Source organism: Phlebotomus papatasi, chromosome 3, assembly GCF_024763615.1.
Source record: "Phlebotomus papatasi isolate M1 chromosome 3, Ppap_2.1, whole genome shotgun sequence".
Classification (NCBI taxonomy): Eukaryota; Metazoa; Arthropoda; class Insecta; order Diptera; family Psychodidae; genus Phlebotomus; species Phlebotomus papatasi.
In genome coordinates, this window is record NC_077224.1 from 79,466,559 (window position 1) to 79,488,980 (window position 22,422).

A 22,422-nucleotide genomic window follows, 5' to 3' on the forward strand; every position below is an offset into this window, starting at 1 on the left:
ACAGAATTGAGCATAATTTAAATAAATTTATGATTTTATACAAAGAAAAGTGAATGTTTTTCTTTTCTTTTTACTATAATTGTAATAATAATGAATATTTATATGTATGATATATTTTAATCTAAAGACGGGGAAAAAAATAATTGGGACCTTAAAATAGCTGAGTAAAAGCCTAATATCTATGAAAATCGATCTAGTCCTTCATTATGATTACAGGTAGTATGAAAAACTTTTTATTTTCTCTCACTGTTTTTCACTTTACTCTTCAATGCCATTAAATTCTATAGTAGTGCTCAATTATAAATTTTGTTCCTATATTTTATAGTGCTAAGTTAAGTTCGTATTTAGGTAAGTGTAATATTTATAAACACTTTTTTCATCATCATTTTCAACCGCTTATCGATACAAAAAAAAATTTTATTTTAAAATCTTAAAATTTCAACTTTCGGAGCCTCATTTTCGAAACCTTTTTCCAAAAAATACACTTTTCCGTGGACAAGATTTCTCGGAGTAACTTCATCTGAAATCCAAAATTCAAATATTTTCTGTTGGTTGATGAGTTCAACTATTCTTTGATCGGTACATTTTTTCCTTTAAAATTAAATTTGGATTTTTGACAGTATTTTAAATAAAAAATGATTAAGTTAAAAAAATCTACCATTCAAGTACGAATTTTATTCATCAGCTAACCGGAAATATTTGGTTTTTGGATTTCAGATAAACTTATTCCAAGAAATCTTATCCACGGAAAAGTGTGTTTTTTCGCAAACGGTTTTCAAAACTTAGGTCCCATCGGCTGAATTTTTAAAATTTTTGAAATTTAATTTTCAGAAAATATAGTTAAAATGTTCTACCTTTATATGCTTAAGAGCTCGAATTAATTTTTCTTATTGTGTTGAAAATTGTTGTCAAGGAAATATGCTGTTTTTTTTTAGTTTAAGTGACCCACGTAATCCCTTAATGCTCTCTCAAGCTTTAAAAAATCATCAGCCACTTTTTTTAATATCAACCGCTTATGTTTCATCGGATAATTAATTTTTCAATATCAAAATTGCATAAGAATTATTGTTTATTGTCAATGAATTTAGTTACAAATACTCAGTGATTATTTGAATAACCCTTTATTTCTTAGACGTTTGGGCGTATATGAGAGAAATTCTATATCTTGATTTAGAGCTTTGCAACTGCTGAAAGGAAGTTATGCATAAAGTCTGCTTCTGCAATTTCTGTGTAAATCATTTTTCCGGCATATGAAATACTAGACAGAAAATTTTCTACAATACATTCCTTTTGAAGCTAAATAGTTGAGATGCATGAAGAAAAACAGCTAATTTAGGAAAGATTTTTCTGTGAATTTTTCCTCAGAGATTTAATGCAAAATAAAATTGGAGCATTTGAATTGATTGCTGGAGAGCTATGAAAATAAATGGATCTTCAATTGATGAGCTGTTGAATCACTTTGATAAATGGTCACCTTAAATATTGATGTCATCAAGCAGTGGCAATATTTTAGGTCGCTAGAGGCACAGAAATCGATCGCAATGATCAATACAGATATGTCTTGTGGCGGAAACTCAATGAAAGTCAATGCATTTGTAGAAAAGGGTCATTTAAGTAACAGACGATCTTATTTTCAATTGAGAAATGTCTTCTATTTTGCATCAGTTTACACATATTTATGTGTGTAAATATGTAATATATCGCATTAGCATTACACAAAAGGCGTTGAACTTGGACAGAGAAGAGAATATGCTCATTTATCTAGGCAGCATGTCTGCAATTCATCGATATTGTAGACCCCAAAGAGGAAGGAAACATGCTGGAAAATCTTGCTTTTCAGCAAAGTCAAGGAACTAACATTTGAGATTCATATCGCAACATCACATTTTTCAGACACTGCGAGGAGCACAACCAGCCCAAAGAATTGGTTTGGGATACCCATCTTTTTCTTCCTCAAGTTGTTACAATTCAATTGATATTGTATCAATAACTGGCGCCTATTTAGAAAAATATCTCTCAACAATGATTTTTGATTTATGTATGAATTTAAACAAAAAACCATTCATGGAAATAATAAATAGAACATAATGGGTTTTCAATGTGAGATTTGAACCCATGAATCATGGATGATAGTCTTTTGAACACATAAAATTTAAAGTGCCTTGTAGAAGAAATCGAACTTTATAACAGTACCTATAACTTTGCTTCTTTTCAGACTTTGAATCACATTTTCAGTAAGAATCAGAATATTTCACATCAATATAATTTTAGGACACGCCCCTTTAAAGTTACTGACTAATTAAATTGTAATTCTTGTTTTTTCAATATTTTTTTTAAAGGATTGTGATACTAAGAGAATAAGACAGTAGATAATTAATTTCATTAAATTTTAAGAAAAGAATTACAAATGGAAGACATTGAGAAAGCTATACTCTTTTTAGTAAATTATCCAATAATAATAATAATAATAATAATAATAATAATAATAATAATAATAATAATAATAATAATAATAATAATAATAATAATAATAATAATAATAATAATAATAATAATAATAATAATGCTGGCACAATATTCCATGAAGGAACAAGGCCTTCTCGCAAGGGGATTTCTAGACATGCATTATTATTTTTTTTCTTATACGGGATGAGGTTGTCAGTCCCATGCCCGTGGAATCAAGTGTAGTGAAGCTCACTGGATACAATCCGAAGACCTTTAACGCCAGAAAAATTCCTGGTGACCGAAAGGGGATTCGAACCCGGGACACTTGCATCATAGAGCGAGTGCTCTACCACTTGACCCATTGAGTGCCCTTGAATTATTCAATACCAAATCTATTAATTCGTAAGATTCTTCGAAGTAAGATCTTTCTAGGCGATATATTAAGATAAGACAACAGTGGTGTACAATTGAACTACGCTCTATAGAAACTATGCCTTTTCCTATTTACTGTGTCGTAAATATTTTAGAAGTAATGGAAAATCCGAATGATTTTGAAACTTTTCTATAAAATTCAAAGTATCTTTTGCATTTCATATAAACCTATACAGGGGCCTATTTTGTAGTACTTAAGAACCTGAAAGTTCCGTACATGAATGAATTAAAAGATTTGGAAATTTAAAGAAAAAATCTCATGTTTAACCATAACTCTTCAATTAGGATTTAGAAATGTATGATATAAATTGTACAAGTAAGGGTCAGAATCAGATAATTTGAATGTTATAAATATTGTTATGTTATATCAGAAATAGATCAGAATTTCGATATGATTTAGAGATTATCCAGGCGGACATTTCGTCCTTATACGAAAATACCATTGAGTCATTCCTAATAACGATTTTTCAAGGTCAAAGATTTAAAAGGCTCTAGAGAGTGCATTTCTCATCCGAATAGTACCATGTTTAGGTTCGTTGGAAAGGTCTTGGAAATCCTTACAAGGCTTAGCCAATTTAAATCTGATTAATCAGATTTTTGAATCTGTTCGAATTGGTTGGGAACCGTTAATTAGTGAATTATGAGAAAGTATCTTTGAGGTATAGCATCTACTTCACGAATTCTAGCACTTCACAAAGCCTGGAACGTTTTGCCACCCTTTCTTACAGGGTTTAGAAACATATTGATCGTGTAAGTAAAATTTCTTTTAATTAAAAAAAATTAAAATATTTATTTGTTTTGCACAATTCAATATTCATTAAATATCAATTTTTAGAATAAGCAAGAGAATAAAAAATAAATGCACAATTATTTTTGTTTTATGATCATTGATTACGTTTTTGACCTAGTTCTAACCGCCTTGCGCAATTACATACGCAGTTTTGTAAATTAAAAAAAAAAACGATATAAATGTCATAAACATAAAAATTTGCAGTGATATTTTTACATTAATTATTGTCTTGATTCTTTATTCAAATACTGTATATATGATTTCTCTTCAGTCAAAATGAACATTAAAGAGAAAGAAGAATAGAACCAAGAACAATAAAAATAAATCAAAAATTAATTTATTTTTAATTAAAGAAATTCAAGGCAAAGAAATTCTCACTGCGCCTCTTTGACCTAATCCAAGCCACATTGGCTGAAAAAATGGCAATAATTGCTGAACAAATAAATTCTATCAGAAATTTTTTGGAAACTCAGGCGATACTAAGTAAGATCCTGCATATGGTAAGAAATGAGGAAGGCAGAGGGTATAATTGATTCATTAAGGGATATATTTTAATTAATCTCCAGCAGACAACTGTTCCATTTAATTGGCCTCAATGATTCAAGAATTTAAACTCTTCGCTTGTTCTAAAGGCGTGCGCAACTATAATAGGAATATTGTCTAAATGCCTCAAAAGACTACTTGAAGAATGCACCACGCATAATTTTTTTTTATAACAAAACTCTGTGAGAAATGTCTCACTTCCATACAAATTGTTGCGGGTGAATGGGGGATGGAACAGATGTATGTTTTTGCCTTATTTTTCTAAATCTATTCTAGCCCACCAAAAATATATCCACAGAAGTCCTGTGTGAAAATAAATTTTACTTCTAAACTAATTTCAATTAACTGAAAATATATTGAAAGTCTTTCAAATCTGTCCCTCTTTTCTCGATCTTTTTTTTTTGAAGCCCATTTCCATGTTGAACCATTGAGAAATCTCTGAAGAAGAGTCAGTGTGGAAAATTCTCGAAATCCACAGGAATTTGTGGCTTTCCGCGTTGAATTTATTGCAGAATAACGCCCTTTGAGATTGCCAACATAACACATTTTTTCCCCTATGTCTATGCCTCAACACTTTATTATAAATATGAGATTTCCACTAGTCAGCTACTTTGCATAGCCCATGATAGACTATCTTAATAAACTAGTGTCTGACATAATTCATATTCCATGCAAATAAATCTCCTGTAAGTTGCCGCGCTGATGATTACAAGGAATAATTTGCAAGAAGATACTTTCAGGATAGCCTTTCGAGAAGAAAGGTAAAGCAAGAAAATAAGAGCATACAACATTGTTATTTTTGAGGATAATAAAAATTCCTTAACTAACCCGTCACAAAGATAATAAGTTGTGTACGGAGAATAAACCAATTTTGGAGTCTAAATAGAAATCAGAATTTTGAATTTTGAATTTTTGAACTTTGAATTTTAACCTAGGGGATCTATTTTTCAATCGATTTGAATAAATTTAGATTTTTTGGAAAGGTCTTGAAATTTCCAACCCGATTACATCGTTCGCAATTCTTTTTTACTGTCCGTAAACCTGTAATCCATCTATTGGTTGAACGATTAAGAGATACGAACTTCCGATCTTCAGAGGACCCCCCCCCCCCACGATAAGTCGAAGCAAGGATTATTTATTATGATCTTCCTTTTCTCCCCATCTCCTCCCCACTAAAAAAGCATGCTTTTCGGTTTATTTGGAAAACGGCACTTTAGATTTTTATTATTTTCGAATATGTTTTAGAGGTGTGCCAGGTCAATATTTTGTCTAAAAATACCTGACCTAAAAAAATCGTGATCTTAAATTTTTGAAGATGAAAGTTTAACCACTCTAAAAAGCCTATTTTCATCTGATTTGATTAAATTTGAATTTTTTTAGTAATGGCTCTGACACACCTTTTAGATCAGGAAAACTTCATGAAGTCTAAATTCGAAACTCTTTCTTTCTCACATGTTTTGCATATGACTATCTCATTCTTTCGCATACCAAATTCGATTGAGCTAAATTGAATTTGGAGTGATGTTTAAGAGAAGAAGAAGAGTGCGAGAGAATGAGATAGACATATGCAAAACATGTGAGAAAGAAAGGGATCCGAAATTCGAATTAATGAAATTTTCTTGATCTAAAAGGTGTACCGGAGCCATTAGGGCTTGAAATAAACAAAGTAAAGTAACATATGTAAGACTAAATTTGTAAATAACGAATTACCAATAAATTATGTATATATTTAGAAGAAATAATTATTGTAAGTCTTAAACAGAAAAAATCTCTTTTCTTCAAGGAAAAACATCAAAACTGTATATTGCTTGGAATTTTTGCTCAAAGTTTTCTTATACTTAAGTCTTAGATCTCAATGCTATTTCGAACTAAATTCTCAGTTGTACATTGTAAACTAATCATGATCTTCCTCTTGTTGAATAAAAAAAAGAAAACTTTCTTTGCAACCTTTGACTGATACCAAAGGAGTGTTATTTACACACCTTTTGCAACAATTTCATCTCGTCACGATATATCTCAGCAATCACCTCCGGGCTTTTGGATATAAAAACCGTAGGGAAGAGCAAGGTAGATTGAGCACTTCATAACACTTGAAAGGTATATTATATTCTTAAGACGAGATTAAAGAATTATTTAAAGAATCAAATAATGGCTATGAAAGACTAAATAGAGAATCAGGAATCTTACAAATTGCGTCTTGGATTAAAAAGTAGGAAAATAAAAAATGAGCCGTAAAAAGTTAAAAGTGGTCAGCAAAAAATTAAATTTGATCAGCAAATAATTCGAAGTGATCAGTAAAAATATTTAATTTTGTCAGTAAAAGGTAAAATTTTGTTAATAAGAAAAGTTAAATTTTGTCAGTAAAAATTTAATATTGGTCAGTAAAAATCGATCAGTAAAAATATTCAAGTTGATCAGTAAAAAATTAAAAGGTGATCAGCAAAAAATTGAAAATGGTCCGTAAATACGAAATATGACCAGTAAAAATTAAAAACGAGCAGCAGAAATTTTCGATCAGCAAAAAATTACAAATGAGTAGTAAAAAATTAAAAACTAGCAGCAAAAAATTAAAAATTAGCAGTAAAAAATAAAAAAGTGGTCAGCAAGAAATTAAAAGTGAGTAGTAGAGGAACAAAAGAAGTGGACAAAATTGCAAACTGGTCGAAATTTGGTACAGTAACCTTAACACGATAAATATATTTAATTTCAAATGCTTAAAAAACACCTTTAGGAAAACGGATAAAATAGAAACTCAGTTAACAAAGCGAAGATGTTTAGAATCGATTTTGATCGTTTTTATCAAGTTGGAAAGTTAATTTCAACCCCTAAATTTATTCGTAAGAGCCGGGAAGATCAAAGTGAGAATGACAATAAGAAAAAAATTATCGAAATAAGCTGGGAAATTAATTAAAATTCTTAGTTAACTGAAGGACAAATAAAATGAATATGTTCTTCAAAAGGATTTACGCTAAGATCATATCAACGTCAAATGGTAGTTTTTGAAAGCCTACAAAATATTCTACTTTGTTTACATTCTATTAAAGACAGAATAATTGAAATTTTGATATGATTCGCAAAACATTGATCTTATGTGGACTTGATACGATAGAAAATCTGTTAAGAAAAGCTCTAAATTGAGAATGAAACTTTGATAATGGCAAAAGAAACTAATATTGGATATTGAAATATTGAAAAAAAAAATATTTTGGTCAATAAATAATCAAATTTAGCCCGTAAAACATTAAATTCGGGTTAATAAAAACCTTAAATCTTTACAAAAACTAGTCTAATTCGTCTAATTTCGATTTAATAACTTACACAACCGGCAAAACTTGTAAAAAATTTCGCGACAATCTTTAATTTTATTGATAAACGTATTAAAGTTTATATTATATTTAAATATACACATAACAGTATACATTTTTTTTAAAAAAGTTGATTTTTTCAGCTTTTGCAACATATAAAAAAATTATTCAGGATTACCTCTAGCCTTGGACACGACGATTTTAATCTCAAAGCAGGAGCTTTGGAGCTTGAAATTATCTATACAAAATTTTAAACATGACCGAAATTGGTTCAGTACTAAAGAACTGGCAATATATTAAAATTTTGTACGTGGATTCTCGTTAATTCGATTCTAAAATTTAAGATATTTATTAGCACAAATTTCTCTATAATTCGAAAGAAATTTCGATTCTAAGTGCTCGAAATTGAGAAAGTCTACTGTACACAGAAATGTACTTTTCGATTGTAATTCACACTTCTCACATTCTGCTTGACTGATAGTCAAATTATTAAAAAAAACGTATCACAGAACGGATAAAAATTAAAGTGTTCTAAGTATCACTGCTCTCCCCTATAGCAATTTTCAGGGATCATCCAGAATGCCTTGCGATTGTTAGAACAAAGAGACGATGAATCCGATTATCTCTTCAGCAAAATTGATGTACAATTTCGATAGGTAGGAGACCCGTTAAAGCACAATTTTTTTTACCTATAATATTCTACCTCATCCTCATTGTATGGCATTTTCTTCACAACATCTCTAAATGAGCTCAATCAGCGGGAAACAGTGAAGATGCCTCCCGAAATGAGTTTCATTATCGAGCATTGAAATATTTTATTCATGAAGCTTGAAAAAAGGAAAAGAGCAAATAGTCACTTGGTTGGATTTACATACAATACTCTTAATCGCGCGAATTTATCTGCAAAATTGTGCCAAAAAATATTTGCCTTTTAATCTCTCTGGGTCAGAGGTGAAGACACAGGAAGGCAAAAAAATAAGACCCTCAAAGGATCATCAAGTCAGTTAGAAATGTGGGTTGGGTGCAAAAAAAGCGTCAGAAAGATAGAGTTTCACTGAATTTGGGGTTCACAGAGATCACCATTATAAATCCGATAATTTCTTGTGCAAAACGGAAATTTGCTCATTAAATCCAAGGGCGATTTTTTATTGTGGCTATTTCGTCAAAAAAATCAGACGACAATCGCAATTTTTTCACTGGGAATGCATAGTTTATGATCACTTGGAGCACTTTTATTTAGGATCACGGAGGGTTTTCTTTCATGCAATCCTCGAGAATAAATGGGACTTACCACAGAAGAAAAAATTTGAAAAATCACAAAAATGCCAAGTAGAGTTGATGATCGAACTTTTCCCCGGCCCAAGATGGGACTCGTGGGTGATGGCCACATCTTCTCCCCCTCAAAGATCACCAAACACTTTCAACTTTGGTTTCTCAATCAGCACAAGGGAAAAAATAAAGAAAAATTGTGTGAAACAACGATCGCCGAGGATTGAGTCTCTGAGGCGGCTCAAAGATGCAATGTCGCTACATCGACAGCCGCTAACGTTCGAAACGGTACTAAAACGGAGTCAAGATGTGAAATCACTTCCATGCCCCGATCTTACTCTCTCTATCCGCCACCATCCCTCATCCACAAGCCGCACGTGTTGGAGCTGAACCCCGCACTGTCCCGTACCACGACGCGTCCTGGATTTGGGTTCAGGAACGATGAATTTTCACAGATTGTTCAGTACGCTCTGGACGATCCATCGCGTTAGATCGGAAACCGTTCTCGGAGGAGAATAGCCCCACGGTTCCGTGAGTGTCTTGAGAATTTTCTTTTCTTCTCTCTGGAATTATTCTTCATTTCCATCTCTTCCTACTCCCTCGAGAAAAAAAAAGAAGAAAATCTCTTCTTTGGCTTTTCCTCTGTCCCACTAAAAGATATTTCTATTTTCTCCAGAGAAGTCCCTCATTTTTTTTTGGATACCTCAGTCTCCTTCCACTTCTTTCTTTTCTTTTTTTTTAGGGTAAAACCACCAAGTTAAATTCTCACACGAATAAAATTGAAACTTTGGGGATAAAATTATTTTAGTGTGTTGTGATCTTGTCTAGTTTAAGTGAATATATAGCACGAAGAAGGGGGTATTTTTGCGACCCTTTTTCACCTTCTGAGTCACCCAGAGGATTTTTTCAGCTGAACAGAGCCCTACAAGGGGCAAGACAGGGAGCCACTATGGGCATCCCATACAGGCGGTGAGATATTCATTCTTGGAGCCGACGGTAGTGAAAATGTGAAAAATCTTAAGTTTTTAGTGAATTTTTATTGAAAGTTTTTCCGCAATCAACCTTCAAAAAAAATTTAATATTTAAATATCAACGTTTTTTTTTCAATCGATATTTCAAATTTTCACTTCAATTCATAGTGCCAAAAAAATTCAGCAAATTTGCAATAAATTTTAACACTGTGACAAATCTTTTTAGGCTCGTGACAATTGCAACGATTTTATTTTGTGTGGTTGGAACCAGAGCGGTGAGTAAATTGCATCATTAGAAATTTGCAAGTGAAATTTATTAAGTGTCTCCGCACTTGTGATCTTGAGTGATCGTAGGACGATTATTTTTCCCAAGAAATTGTCATGCCATTCAGAAATGCTAGAAAGAATGTCTAAGTTCAAGATTACTGGTGATACTTCTGAGAATTTTGAGATCAAAAAAAAAAAGTGCTAAAATTAGAGGAAATGAATTAAAATAAACAGACAGCTAAAATTGTCTTAAAGTGTCCCATGTTGGTATCATATGGGTGGAAAGTTGAAAAAGTTGCCAAGAGCAAAAGATTGAGTGAAAATGATCGTTTTCTTGAAGTTTGTGATTAGTTAAATAATTTTGATTTATTGCTTGAACATTTATCGCAGTTTAATAGCTTCACCGAAATTTAATTATGTCGATTGATGAAAGATTTAAAAAGAATTTTTGGCAACAAAATTTGCTCTACATAATTTGTAATCATTTGTACTGTACAGATCTGTGCACAAAATGACTGGGTATCCTAAAATTTTTAATAAAAAATAATAAGTGCATATGAAATGTGTTATTTAAGTTCAAAACTTTGTTTCCTTATTTTTTATAATTGTGAGCATTGTGAGTATTTGAAGCCTTGTTAGCCAGGCATTGAAGTCGAAACTTTAGTATTCTTTTTATTTAAACGATGTTCCTCTTTTTAAATTTTATTAATAATCCTATATTATTTTACGAATTTCAAAGAAGTTATTTGTTAAAAACTGGAGATTGCATTACTCTCTCTTTGACTTCAAATAATAAAATGTGCTTGAAGAAAAATATTACTAAAAAGCTTCATACATTGATTGCTTTTTAAATATCCTATATTGAATACGATGACGGTCATAAATAATTATACGTATTTGGGTTTTGATACTTATTTTTTCGATCTCTTAACAAACAATAAAAAGACATTCTATTTTGGAATTAAATAAGTCCAAAAATTAAAGTTTTATAAATTAGTTCTAGATTTTAAATTAGCAGATAACTGCGCAAAACCATAAACCTTGTAATAAACGTAAATAAAATTCAGTAAAATTTTCAAGAAAATAAGTTGCTCTCTTTATCAACTTTCACAAATATCACTTTTTGACCCTTGTTGTGCGAGATAACGAAAAAATTATCTTGGGCATGAAAAATTTATTCAAAACACAAGAATAATAAAAATACTAAAATTTTTTTATTGTCCTTTCGATAGGATTCTTAAAGGCAATGAGCAGTAAAAGTTTGTAAAAGCAGAATAAAAGCAGAATGTTGCACAATCTTTGTATTTAAAATTTTTTTTATCAATATTATTTATCCATATAGGGGAGGTTGGAGTAGTTCAAGCAGATGGAATGTTTTTTCAAGACTATTGACAAAAATTTCTGAACTGTACTCAGACTAAGCTTTGTTTTGAATATTGAAAATTTTAAAATTTAAAACTCATTTCCTCATATTATTTTTTTTTGTCAAAAAACCACCCCTACTAACTAGATATAATTTTTCTAGGATTTTGTTTTACCAAAAGAAAATGTTTATATAATAGTACAGCCTTTAAAAACACGAACAAAATTTAAATCTGTTGAGATTTAATTTAATGTGCTAGACAAGCCAACAGCTTAAGCTTAAGATGGGTTAACGTAATTATAAATAAATAATTATTACACTGCATTCCCATCAGGTTTCCAATAAGCTCTCTCTCGGCTTATACGGGCTTCAGACCTAAATCTTAGGGCCCAAATAGACTCAGGCTGTTCCTCGAGAATATTTAGCCTGTAAAATTTGACAGTAAAGATTTATCCCAAATTTTCATACACTAATGGCTCAGGATCATCGATTAGAAGTCCTTAGCATAAATTTCCTTTATCTAATCCTTTACTGCCAAATTTTTTAGGCTAAATATTCTCGAGGATCAGCCTGAGTCTATTTAGGCCCTTAGCCATATGGTTTAACTTCTCTAATTTCTTCTTAATCAAGATTTTTTGGAAAATTATCACTTAAGATTCGACATCATGGGTAAGTGATCCATTCAATTTTGAAAAACCAATAAAATTGGTATCTATTTTGAATTTCGAGACCATCAGGAACTGGGCTAAATCTTAGGTCTGAAGCCAGGCCTTAAGCCATAAGGCTAACTACGGTATAAGACTTTAATTTGACAGGTAAAAAGTTGAAAAAGAAATGAGAAACCTCTAACATTTTAATGACTTGGCTCTGAACTCTTTCGTCTGTTTTGGAATTCTAAGTACCCAAAGCAAAATATGGATATTTTGGGAAAAAAAACTTTTTTTGAATTGTTTAAAATAGACATAAATCCGATTCTTATGAATGATTACAAACTATAAAATTGTCAAAATGTAGATTATTTTTTGTAGGAGCACGATTAACTCTTGGTTTAACATATTTTTAATCAATAAATCGTGAAATTAAATAGCAGCATATGCTGTGATTCTTAAAGAGCTAAAGAAACTAAAGTGTCTAAAGTTTTTACCTTTGATAAAAATCTTTTCAAAAAATGTTCCCTGATTAAGTCATCGACGCAATTTAGAAAAGAGAATTAATTACAATAAAAGGGAGTTTAAAGTGTTCTTAAATTTAAAACAAGTTTGAAATAAATAAAAATGGAGTAGGGGGTGGTGAGGCTACTTTGAGCTGTGGGGATACATTGATATACGATTTTTTCACATATTTCTCAGAAAAACTTGGCTTTAACGTAATGTAATATAGATAGACAATTGTGGAACTAAATAAAATAATTGTAAGGTCCAACTTTCTTTAAAATATGCGTAAGAGTCTTATAACAATCTAGCCCCACAGCTCAATGTAGCCCCACCTCCCCCTATTAGACCAAGAGATACTGTTTTTAAAATCTATAAAAAGAACAATTAAAAAAATATTTTAACGTTAATTTAAGAAAAACATCTATAAGTGACTGCAAATAATGGATACTTTAAGTAAGGATTTGAGATCCTTAAAGAATATTCTATTAAAGGCTTTTTATTCTTTATCAAATACATACCCTAATTAGTTTTATTGCAGTCTTATTTTATTGATCATTCAGAATATTCCACTGGCATTTTCAAACTTTTACAGATCAAAATTGAATTCTTTTCGATTTTATTTAAAATATACTATTGTTGGAAGTATTGTGGGAAAGGTAGAAAAAGGAAAATAGCATAGAAAATATTCAAAGAATTTCCTTAATTCTAATATAAAATTTAAAGAACTACTTTTATCAATTTTAATATTAAAACTTTCTCATTCTGCTTACTTTTTAAAAGGCTTTAATGTCTTTTTCTATATAATGATATTATACTTATTTTTTTAGTATTTGAGGATTTAACAGATACAGTAGACTCTCTCTCAGTCGGGAATATGGGGCAAAATGTCATCCGGTTTAGCAATAGAATTGGGCGTCAAAGCCTTTGTAAATTCCACAAAAAGCGCTCAATTATAAAAAAATCACGATAAAATAGGAAGAACTACAGCGAATTTGAGTGAATTTGCTTCATAATGAAACGTGAAAATTGTCAACAAAATTTGTCGCCCGATTGAAAATGAGCCGATTGAGTGAGAGTCTACTGTAAAGTTATACGGACTTTAGACCTAATGCCCTAGACATACTTACGACTTAAGTTTATACACGGCTTAATGTAATTATAATCAAAATTATGATTGGATTAGATTTTCATCAGTTTCTGATTAATTCGTCACTCGGCCTAAGAAGACAAACGGTTTAGTTAGTGGAAAACTGATGAAAAGTTGGTCAAATTATTATTTTGATTTTACGTTAAGCCGTTTCTCGACTTAAGTCGTAAGTGTGTCTGGGGCATAAAGCTTACCCATATGTCTTGACTTTTGTAATTTCTTATCATATATTTTTTTGAAAAACGATAACTGAGTATTAGATGTTAATGGTAAATGACTTATTAGATTCTGAAAAGCAAAATAATTGCTTCTTATTTAGGATTTTGATATCTTTAAGAATTGGTATAGACACCAAAAGTCCGCTTTACGATACTAATCCAACGAAAAATTAACATATTTTTTAGCACAACTGTTCTCAAATGCTTCTACATTATCGACTTTTCTTTGTATTGGTTTATGTCTCAACTGTTTTCTCCAGTTCTCGTTGTCTTCTAAAACGTCTAAACAGTCGTGATTCATGACATCAGGAACCAAAAAAAGTCGATTATGGAAAAAGCACTCAATAACAGCAAAGGTACTAAAACATAATCATTTTTTTATTGGATAGCACTATTACACGATTTTCAACTCAAAGATGATCCATATGGCCTGTTTTTTTTTTTATTAAAAAAAAAGGATTATTAGAGATTGTAATATCACTTGCATTGCAATTGATTTATAAAGTTTTTGTGAATAAATAAGTTTTTGAATCTAAAATTCACTAAGATTCAAAAATAAATAAAATAAGACTGCTCCATTATATTTTGTTCTAATCTGTAAATACGAAAGAGTTCATTGTGCTCCGGAAAATATCCTGATGATGATTGTAAAATGTTACTCTCATTTTCCTTATGTTTATATTTAATTACTAAATATATTTAGGATTCCAATTGGCATTAAACGATCACTCACATAAATTCTTTTCTAAATTCTATTTCCATAAATAGGACTCGCGCAGACGCTACATAAATCAAAGAGTAGGTTTTATAAGTGTGAAAATATGTCTATTGAACTGTGCTAATGCTTTCCGCTTCGTAAAATTCTCTGATGATTTTATTGCAATGTAACACAAGGAAAAACAGTAAAGAACACACAAAAAAATAACACAAAATCTACCCGCGATAAAATCACATACGATCGTGTCATAATTAAACGATACATCTCTCCAATTGTTCTCAATGTGCACTTAATGCTACATATAAATCAATAAGTATTCAACATAAAATTCTGCATAAGTGTATGACATAATACGTTGTATGTGAGCAGAGGTTAAATGTAGTCCATAAGCAATTTACAATTGGTGTTTACGATCAAAATCATTTTGCCACTGTGCGCTTTTGCCTCTGAAAATTTATTATACTTAGAACTTGTGCTCAGTTTAATTAAAATAAATATATCGCAAATATGTTGAAATATTTTGGAGTGCGAGAGGAAGAATCTTCACACAAAAAACTGAATTAATTTAAAGAACATAAAAAAATGAGACGAAAACGTTGTGATTATATCATTTTTTCTGCGCTAAGTTCCGCACTCATTATCACCAAGTTGAGAGGAAAATAGCCACATTGTTGATAAGATGCTGCCTTAAGTATATAGGATCCGAAAATTTGCTAAGCATCAGTGGCAGGCGCTTGATAGCACAATGTAGGGAGTGTTCCAAATTAAAGCAAGAGGAGCACTATTAAAATAAATAGCAAAAGACGCGGCAAAAAAAGTGATTGTGATCGTTTATAATTTAATGCCTCTGTGTACTAAAAATGTGACACAATTTCTCACATTTTGTCGCCCAGAGACTCATGCAAAAGCGCGAGCACATTTTAATTGTTTTCTATTCGGGACATTGTAGCAATTCTGGAATGATCCGAGCAGCGGAGGAGTGGGTCTCTTCAGACGACCAGACTACTATAGATCGACACCGGAACCTGTTCAACCGGAAGTAGACCCAAGTTATGACATCATTGACACTGCAAGTGGACGTCTACATGGACCAAAGAGAAATTGCACGAGTAGCGGATGCTGTATCCCCAAGTGTTTTGCAGAAAAAGGCAACAGAGGATACCCCGGAGTACCTGGTGTACCCGGTCCCAAAGGTGTCCAGGGTTTTGCTGGGGCTGAAGGATTGATTGGGTCCAAAGGAATGAAGGGTGAACCTGGCCCATCGGGTCCACGAGGCCCAAAAGGTGATCGAGGTGCTCAGGGTAGTCCTGGTTTTCCCGGTGCAGCCGGTTTTCCCGGACATAAAGGAGAAGATGGTCCCCCAGGTATTCCAGGAAGAGACGGATGCAATGGAACAGACGGTCTGCCAGGTCTCCGTGGTCTCGACGGTGTCCCAGGACCTAGGGGTCTACCAGGTATTCCTGGCTCAAAGGGAGACAAAGGTGAACCAGCTGAACTGAACATTAACTACCTGAAAGGACAAAAGGGTGAAACTGGATATGAGGGCAGACCCGGTGACCCTGGTGAGACTGGACCACCTGGACCAAGAGGACCCGATGGAGCACCAGGTATGCCTGGTATACCAGGAAGTAAAGGTTCAACTGGCCCGAAAGGAGACAAAGGTCAAGGCTGCATATCAATTCAAGGACCACCTGGCCCTATGGGTCTGAAAGGTGACAAAGGTGAAAAGGGTGAAAGTAGTCCTGGAGAAGTAGTTGGACCACCAATTACAACAACCGGCCCCAAAGGTGACAGGGGTTATCCAGGTGAAAAGGGTGACGTCGGTCCAAAAGGAGAACAAGGTGAACTTGGAGCACCAGGCTTTCCTGGCGACAGAGGCCCACAAGGAGAGAAAGGTCTTCCAGGTCAACCTGGTCCTAGAGTAAGTTAATCATTATTCAATAAAAGGCTTCAAGTAACTTAAAATAATATTGTTCACAGGGACGAGATGGAAATTACGGACCTACAGGACCTCCTGGGCAGAAAGGTGATCGAGGTAATGAAGGTCTAAGAGGTTTGGATGGAAAGCCTGGACAAAAGGGTGAGCCTGGAGAATCAGGTCTACAAGGTGTGCCCGGTATGGTGGGACCGCCTGGTCCACCAGGTGGTGGTAGAGGTTCTCCAGGACCACCAGGCCCTGCTGGTCCACGAGGATACAGGGGATTACCTGGACCAAAAGGATTAGACGGTCTGAAAGGTGAACAAGGGCCACGTGGTGTACCTGGTGCCAAAGGAGGACCAGGTATCCCAGGACGTGTAGGCATGGAAGGTTTAGCTGGAGAGAAAGGTCAAAAGGGAGAAGGTGGAATAATTGGAATGCCAGGTGTTCAAGGTCCCAGAGGATTTATCGGACCTCCAGGTGCAGATGGATTGAGAGGACCATCAGGAGAGCCTGGTATTGGACAATTAGGTCCTAAGGGAGATGACGGAGTCCCAGGGTAAGTACTATATAAATCAATAATTATAATTCAAGATATTCTAATGATTCATATTGAACAGATACCCTGGACCAAAAGGACAGAAAGGAGAACGTGGCTATCCTGGTCTAACAGGTGTTCCAGGTGATTCTGAACAAGGTAAACCAGGTATTCCTGGAATGCCAGGTCGTCCGGGTGACAAAGGAGAAAGTGGTCGTCCAGGAATACCTGGTGCCAAGGGCGAGCGCGGAGATAAGGGTGAGATTGGTGGTAGATGCTTCGACTGTTTACCTGGTTTACCTGGTGAGAAAGGTGATAGAGGTTTCGATGGACTTAGAGGTCCTCCAGGATTTGATGGAACTCCAGGTGAAAAAGGTCACCAAGGTGAAAGAGGATTGGACGGTTTGCCTGGTGTACCCGGAGATCCAGGTTCGCCAGGTCGGCCAGGCTTACCCGGTGCCCCTGGACCAAGTGGAGAAAAAGGCGAAAATGCCTTAGTACCATCGAATATGCTCAAAGGACAGAAGGGTGACAAGGGTGACAGAGGATTTCCAGGTAGGCCTGGACCTGCAGGTTTGGATGGACTTCGAGGGTTCCCCGGATTGGATGGACCTAAAGGAGAGGCAGGACTGAAGGGTGATAGGGGTATGCCAGGTCTTCCAGGCGTTGATGGTTCTCCAGGAAGTCCAGGAAGAGATGGATTGCCCGGAATTAAAGGATTAAGCATCAAGGGAGAGCCAGGCTACAGTGGTCGAGATGGTCCAAAGGGTGACAAAGGTGAAGCTGGTTATCGAGGAGAAAAGGGTAATCCTGGAGTATGCCCACCACTTGACTACAGCAGAGGCTTCAAAGGCGCCAAAGGAGATAAGGGACACAAAGGAGAACCCGGAGCCATGGGTCTTGATGGTATACCAGGAGAACCAGGTTTGCAAGGACTACCAGGATTAAAAGGTAATACCGGACCTTTCGGACCACCAGGACCAGTTGGTCCTCGAGGTTTGCCAGGTCCACGAGGTGAGAAGGGCTTAACAGGGCAAATTGGTTTCCCTGGACAACCTGGGAGAGATGGTCTTCGCGGTATACCTGGATTATTGGGATCAAAGGGACAGAAGGGTGAAACAGGTGCATCAGTTGTAGGACCACCTGGACCAAAGGGTAATCCAGGACCGTGGGGTCAGAAGGGAGATCGCGGTCCTACTGGTGAAAGAGGATTAGACGGATTAACTGGACAAGTTGGATATCCCGGAGACAAGGGCGAAGCTGGTCTTCCTGGTACTCCAGGTCCACCAGGTTTCATTGGACCAAAAGGTGAGCCTGGACCCGAGGGACCACAAGGATTACCTGGACCTCCTGGACGACCTGGTATGGATGGTATTAAAGGAGAACCAGGTATGAAAGGAGAGACTGGTACTCCTGGACTTATTGGTATGCCAGGACTAAAGGGAGACCGAGGAGTGCCTGGAATTGAAGGACAAAAAGGCTTCCAAGGGCCAAAAGGTTCACCAGGGTTGAGAGGCATGCCTGGACAACCAGGTCTTCCAGGACTGAAAGGAGATAAAGGTGAACTTGGCTTGCCTGGTCTTGAAGGTGTTCCAGGAGCCCCTGGCCTGCCTGGTCCAATTGGACCACCTGGACAGAAAGGAGATATGGGACCAGTAGGTCTAACTGGATTGGATGGTCTTCCTGGACGAGATGGTGAGAAAGGAGATGCAGGATTCACAGGACCAGTGGGACCTAAAGGAGAACCTGGATCGGTATCTGAAAAGGGGCAGAAAGGTGAACCCGGACCACCAGGCTTGAGAGGTGTCGACGGCAGAGATGGCTTCCCTGGTGTTCCAGGTGCAAAGGGTGACGCCGGTATTCCAGGCTATGGCCGCCCAGGTCTCAAAGGAGATAAGGGTGATCAAGGTCTAAGTGGGCGAGATGGTTTGCCTGGAATGCAGGGTGAGAAGGGTGATCAAGGCTTTTCGGGAATACGTGGTCTAAAAGGTGACAAAGGAAACATGGGACCACCAGGAATACCTGGAACACCCGGTATTGATGGTTTACCTGGTCAAGATGGTCTGCCTGGTCCACCAGGTTACACTGGTGAGAAGGGTAACAAGGGTGAACGAGGTCTGCCAGGATTTACTGGTGAGAAGGGAGACAAGGGTGTCTTTGGTGTACCTGGACGTGATGGTGCAATGGGTGTAAAAGGTGACCGAGGTTTAACTGGAGAACCTGGAGCTCCGGGACCTTCAATTGAAATCAAAGGACAGAAAGGTGAAATTGGTGAATATGGCCTTGTAGGATTACCAGGAGAGAGAGGACTGCCCGGTTTGCGTGGTGACCAAGGTTTTGAAGGGCTTAAGGGTGATCGTGGTCTCACAGGACCTTCAGGCTTGCCCGGAATGGAAGGCAGACCGGGAGAGAAGGGTGATAGGGGTCTTCCTGGAGAAGTCGGTGAGCCTGGACCAGTAGTAAAGGGAGAAAAGGGTCTTCCTGGACTGCCAGGTAAAAATGGACGAGACGGTTTACCTGGCCAACCTGGTGAAAAGGGAGACAAGGGATTCCCTGGCTTGATTGGTCCTCAGGGTGCGCGTGGTATGCCCGGACTGCAAGGACGGCAAGGAGAGAAGGGTGATAGAGGACTTACTGGTGCACCTGGACGCGATGGCATTGACGGTGCTCCTGGACTTCTGGGTCCGAAGGGTGATCCTGGTTTCCCAGGCCCTAAGGGTAATATGGGTATGCCTGGTGGCCCAGGGCTACCTGGTGAAAAGGGTGACAGAGGACCACAGGGTATGCCTGGTCTCAATGGTTTCGATGGTATCAAGGGAGATCGAGGGTTCCCTGGACCTGAAGGACCCATGGGTCTCGTTGGTATGCCTGGTGAGAAGGGTCTGCCTGGTCAACGTGGTCTCAATGGTCGAGATGGTTTGCCAGGACTGAAGGGAGACAAGGGAGAACCAGGACTGGTTCCTCCACCAGGTCCTAAAGGAAATCCAGGTAGACCTGGTAGAGATGGTGAGAAAGGAGATCGAGGACCTCCTGGACCACAAGGTATTCAGGGACTACAAGGCGAACGCGGAGAGAAAGGTGATCAAGGCTTCCCAGGTTTATCTGGACCTCAAGGCTTACAAGGACTTCGTGGTGAAATTGGTGTTGCTGGACCACCAGGTTTAGATGGTCGACCTGGATCACCTGGACCAAAAGGTGATCCAGGATTGGCCTGTACTCATGCTCCAGACTACCTATCAGGTATCTTGCTTGTGAAGCACAGTCAATCGGAGGAGATACCTCAATGTGAAGCTGGGCATGTTAAACTATGGGAGGGATACTCACTGCTCTATGTGGATGGAAATGACTATCCACACAATCAAGACCTAGGATCTCCGGGATCATGTGTTAGGAAATTCTCTACACTGCCAGTGATCACGTGCTCAAACAACAATGTCTGCAATTATGCCTCACGCAATGATCGAAGCTTCTGGCTGTCTACAACAGCTCCTGTACCCATGATGCCCGTTGTAGAGGAAGACATGAGACAATACATCTCACGATGCGTTGTCTGCGAGGTTCCATCCAACGTTATCGCCGTGCACAGTCAAACCCTAGATATTCCTCTCTGCCCAGCAGGATGGGAGGGTCTCTGGATTGGCTACAGTTTCCTGATGGTTAGTTAGGATGGTAAATGCGGGAAAGCTGATTCTAATTTCTGATTTTCTCATGGTTTCAGCACACTGGCGTTGGTAATGGAGGAGGAGGTCAAGCCCTATCGGGTCCTGGATCCTGCCTTCAGGACTTCCGAACAACACCTTTCATCGAGTGCAACGGTGGAAAGGGTCACTGCCACTACTACGACACACAGACCAGCTTCTGGCTCGTCACCGTCGACGATCAGCAGCAATTTACGCGACCGCAGCAAGATACCCTCAAGGCGGGTCGACTGCTAACGCGTGTTTCGCGATGCCAAGTGTGTATAAGAAACTAATTTTTTTTTGTATAGAATCCTCAATGGACGTTAATGCCGTAAATTTACAATTTTTTTACCACGTTCTTGCCTTTCATATTGCAATAAGGCGCATTTATACCAAAAAATCAAAGATGAATGTAAGAGATAACAGAAACTTTGCAATTTCCATCGTCTAATTAGTTATGATTATTTTTTTTTAATTGCTTCAAATGTTATTTGTTCTTATTACCTTTTTTACTGTAATATTTTTCTCGATTCAAATGGTTTTGTAAAAGTATGTAAAAAATAAATAATAAAGTTAACAACTGTTTTGTAAATTAGAAGAATGAACAGCTAAAAACCTCTTAAATATTCAAAAAAAAATTAAATAAAAATAACTACAACGTATTCACAAATCTTTACAAACTTTTACAAAGTCCTTATTATCGAGGTTGCTATGTAATTTTCACACTTTCTTCCAATTCTTTTATTTCTTTGGTCAAATTTGAAAAAAAAACTAATTTAGTCACATTTAATAGTTTTGATGTTAAACTTATCGAATTTTTACCATAAAAAATCCGCGCTTCTTTTATCCACTGATAATGTTTCGTAACCGAGATTTTATATTCAAATCACAGCTCTATAAATCCGTTTTTGTTTTAATCTAAATAAATATTAAAAAAAAATTGTCTTTTTGTTATGAAGAAAATAAAAGAATGAATGTCACAAACCTTATAATAATAATAATGTGATATGTTATTAAAAACAAAAAATCTTAATTATACTATATAAACTGCCCTGTCTTGAAATTAAACAAAAAAAATAACTTTAAAAGCAATTGTGTTCGCTGTTAAAATTTTAAAAAGTGCCATTTAATAGGAAGAAAAAAATGCATTGAAAAGATCGTGTTCAGTTATCCAATTTTTCTTCATTCGATGTTTCTCTATATATTTTTTTTAAAGTAATTTATACCTTAAATAGAAGTCCAAAACATATTTTTTGTTTTTGAGAAATAAAAAAAATGCACAGCAGATGAAGAAAAGGAAATAACTTTCAATAATACTGCCTAATAAAATGAAAATATTTCGAACGAAATGTAATGTATGTAATATCAATAAAACAATTGTATTAAAAATACATTAGAAAGGATTTTATTAATGTCTCACCGACGTTGTTAGGAAATCACCAGTTGATAACTGATTATGGATCTTTCTAGATACAGACTCTAGGAAACAAAAAGCACATCAGAAACTATCCATTCACAATTGGAGTTTTAAAAATTTAAAGATCGGTTTCGAAAGCCAAGAAAAGACACTTTTAGTTCTTATTTCGTGTTTCCGCGGACATTCCAAAGAAATTCCAAGGAAATTCCGCAGAAGTTCTATGTGTTAGAGTTATTCCTTTATGGCT

General features: G+C 35.7%; 2 protein-coding genes across 3 annotated transcripts in view; one reads left to right on the plus strand and one right to left on the minus strand.

Moving 5' to 3' along the window:
• The window catches only part of LOC129805917 (collagen alpha-5(IV) chain), a 41,479-nt gene extending 32,356 nt beyond the window's left edge, over positions 1–9,123 (minus strand). The window contains exon 1 of the mRNA XM_055854165.1: positions 8,807–9,123. Coding sequence (XP_055710140.1) covers positions 8,807–8,905 — 99 coding nt within the window. The 5' untranslated portion in view covers positions 8,906–9,123. The remainder of the gene's footprint in view (positions 1–8,806) is intronic.
• Positions 9,124–9,209: 86 nt separating this feature from the next.
• LOC129805918 (collagen alpha-1(IV) chain) lies at positions 9,210–22,151 on the plus strand. Of its 2 annotated transcripts, XM_055854166.1 has the most exons (8): positions 9,210–9,315; positions 9,527–9,753; positions 9,982–10,030; positions 14,673–14,702; positions 15,572–16,543; positions 16,603–17,099; positions 17,161–20,734; positions 20,797–22,151. In XM_055854166.1, the coding sequence occupies exons 2-8, from the start codon at positions 9,734–9,736 to the stop codon at positions 21,049–21,051; spliced, it is 5,397 nt and encodes a 1,798-aa protein (XP_055710141.1). In that variant the 5' UTR covers positions 9,210–9,315; positions 9,527–9,733; the 3' UTR covers positions 21,052–22,151. The 2 variants fall into 2 exon arrangements, with proteins under 2 accessions (XP_055710141.1, XP_055710142.1); XM_055854167.1 differs by lacking the exon at positions 14,673–14,702.
• The last annotated feature ends 271 nt before the right edge of the window (positions 22,152–22,422 follow it).

Bases quoted from the DNA above. Each gene is read 5' to 3' on its own strand.
- LOC129805918 (XM_055854166.1), top strand. From the start codon at position 9,734: ATGGGCATCCCATACAGGCG. The intron at 14,703-15,571 runs GTAGGTTTTATA...GGGACATTGTAG, and splicing joins GACGCTACATAAATCAAAGA to CAATTCTGGAATGATCCGAG. The intron at 16,544-16,602 runs GTAAGTTAATCA...TATTGTTCACAG, and splicing joins CAGGTCAACCTGGTCCTAGA to GGACGAGATGGAAATTACGG.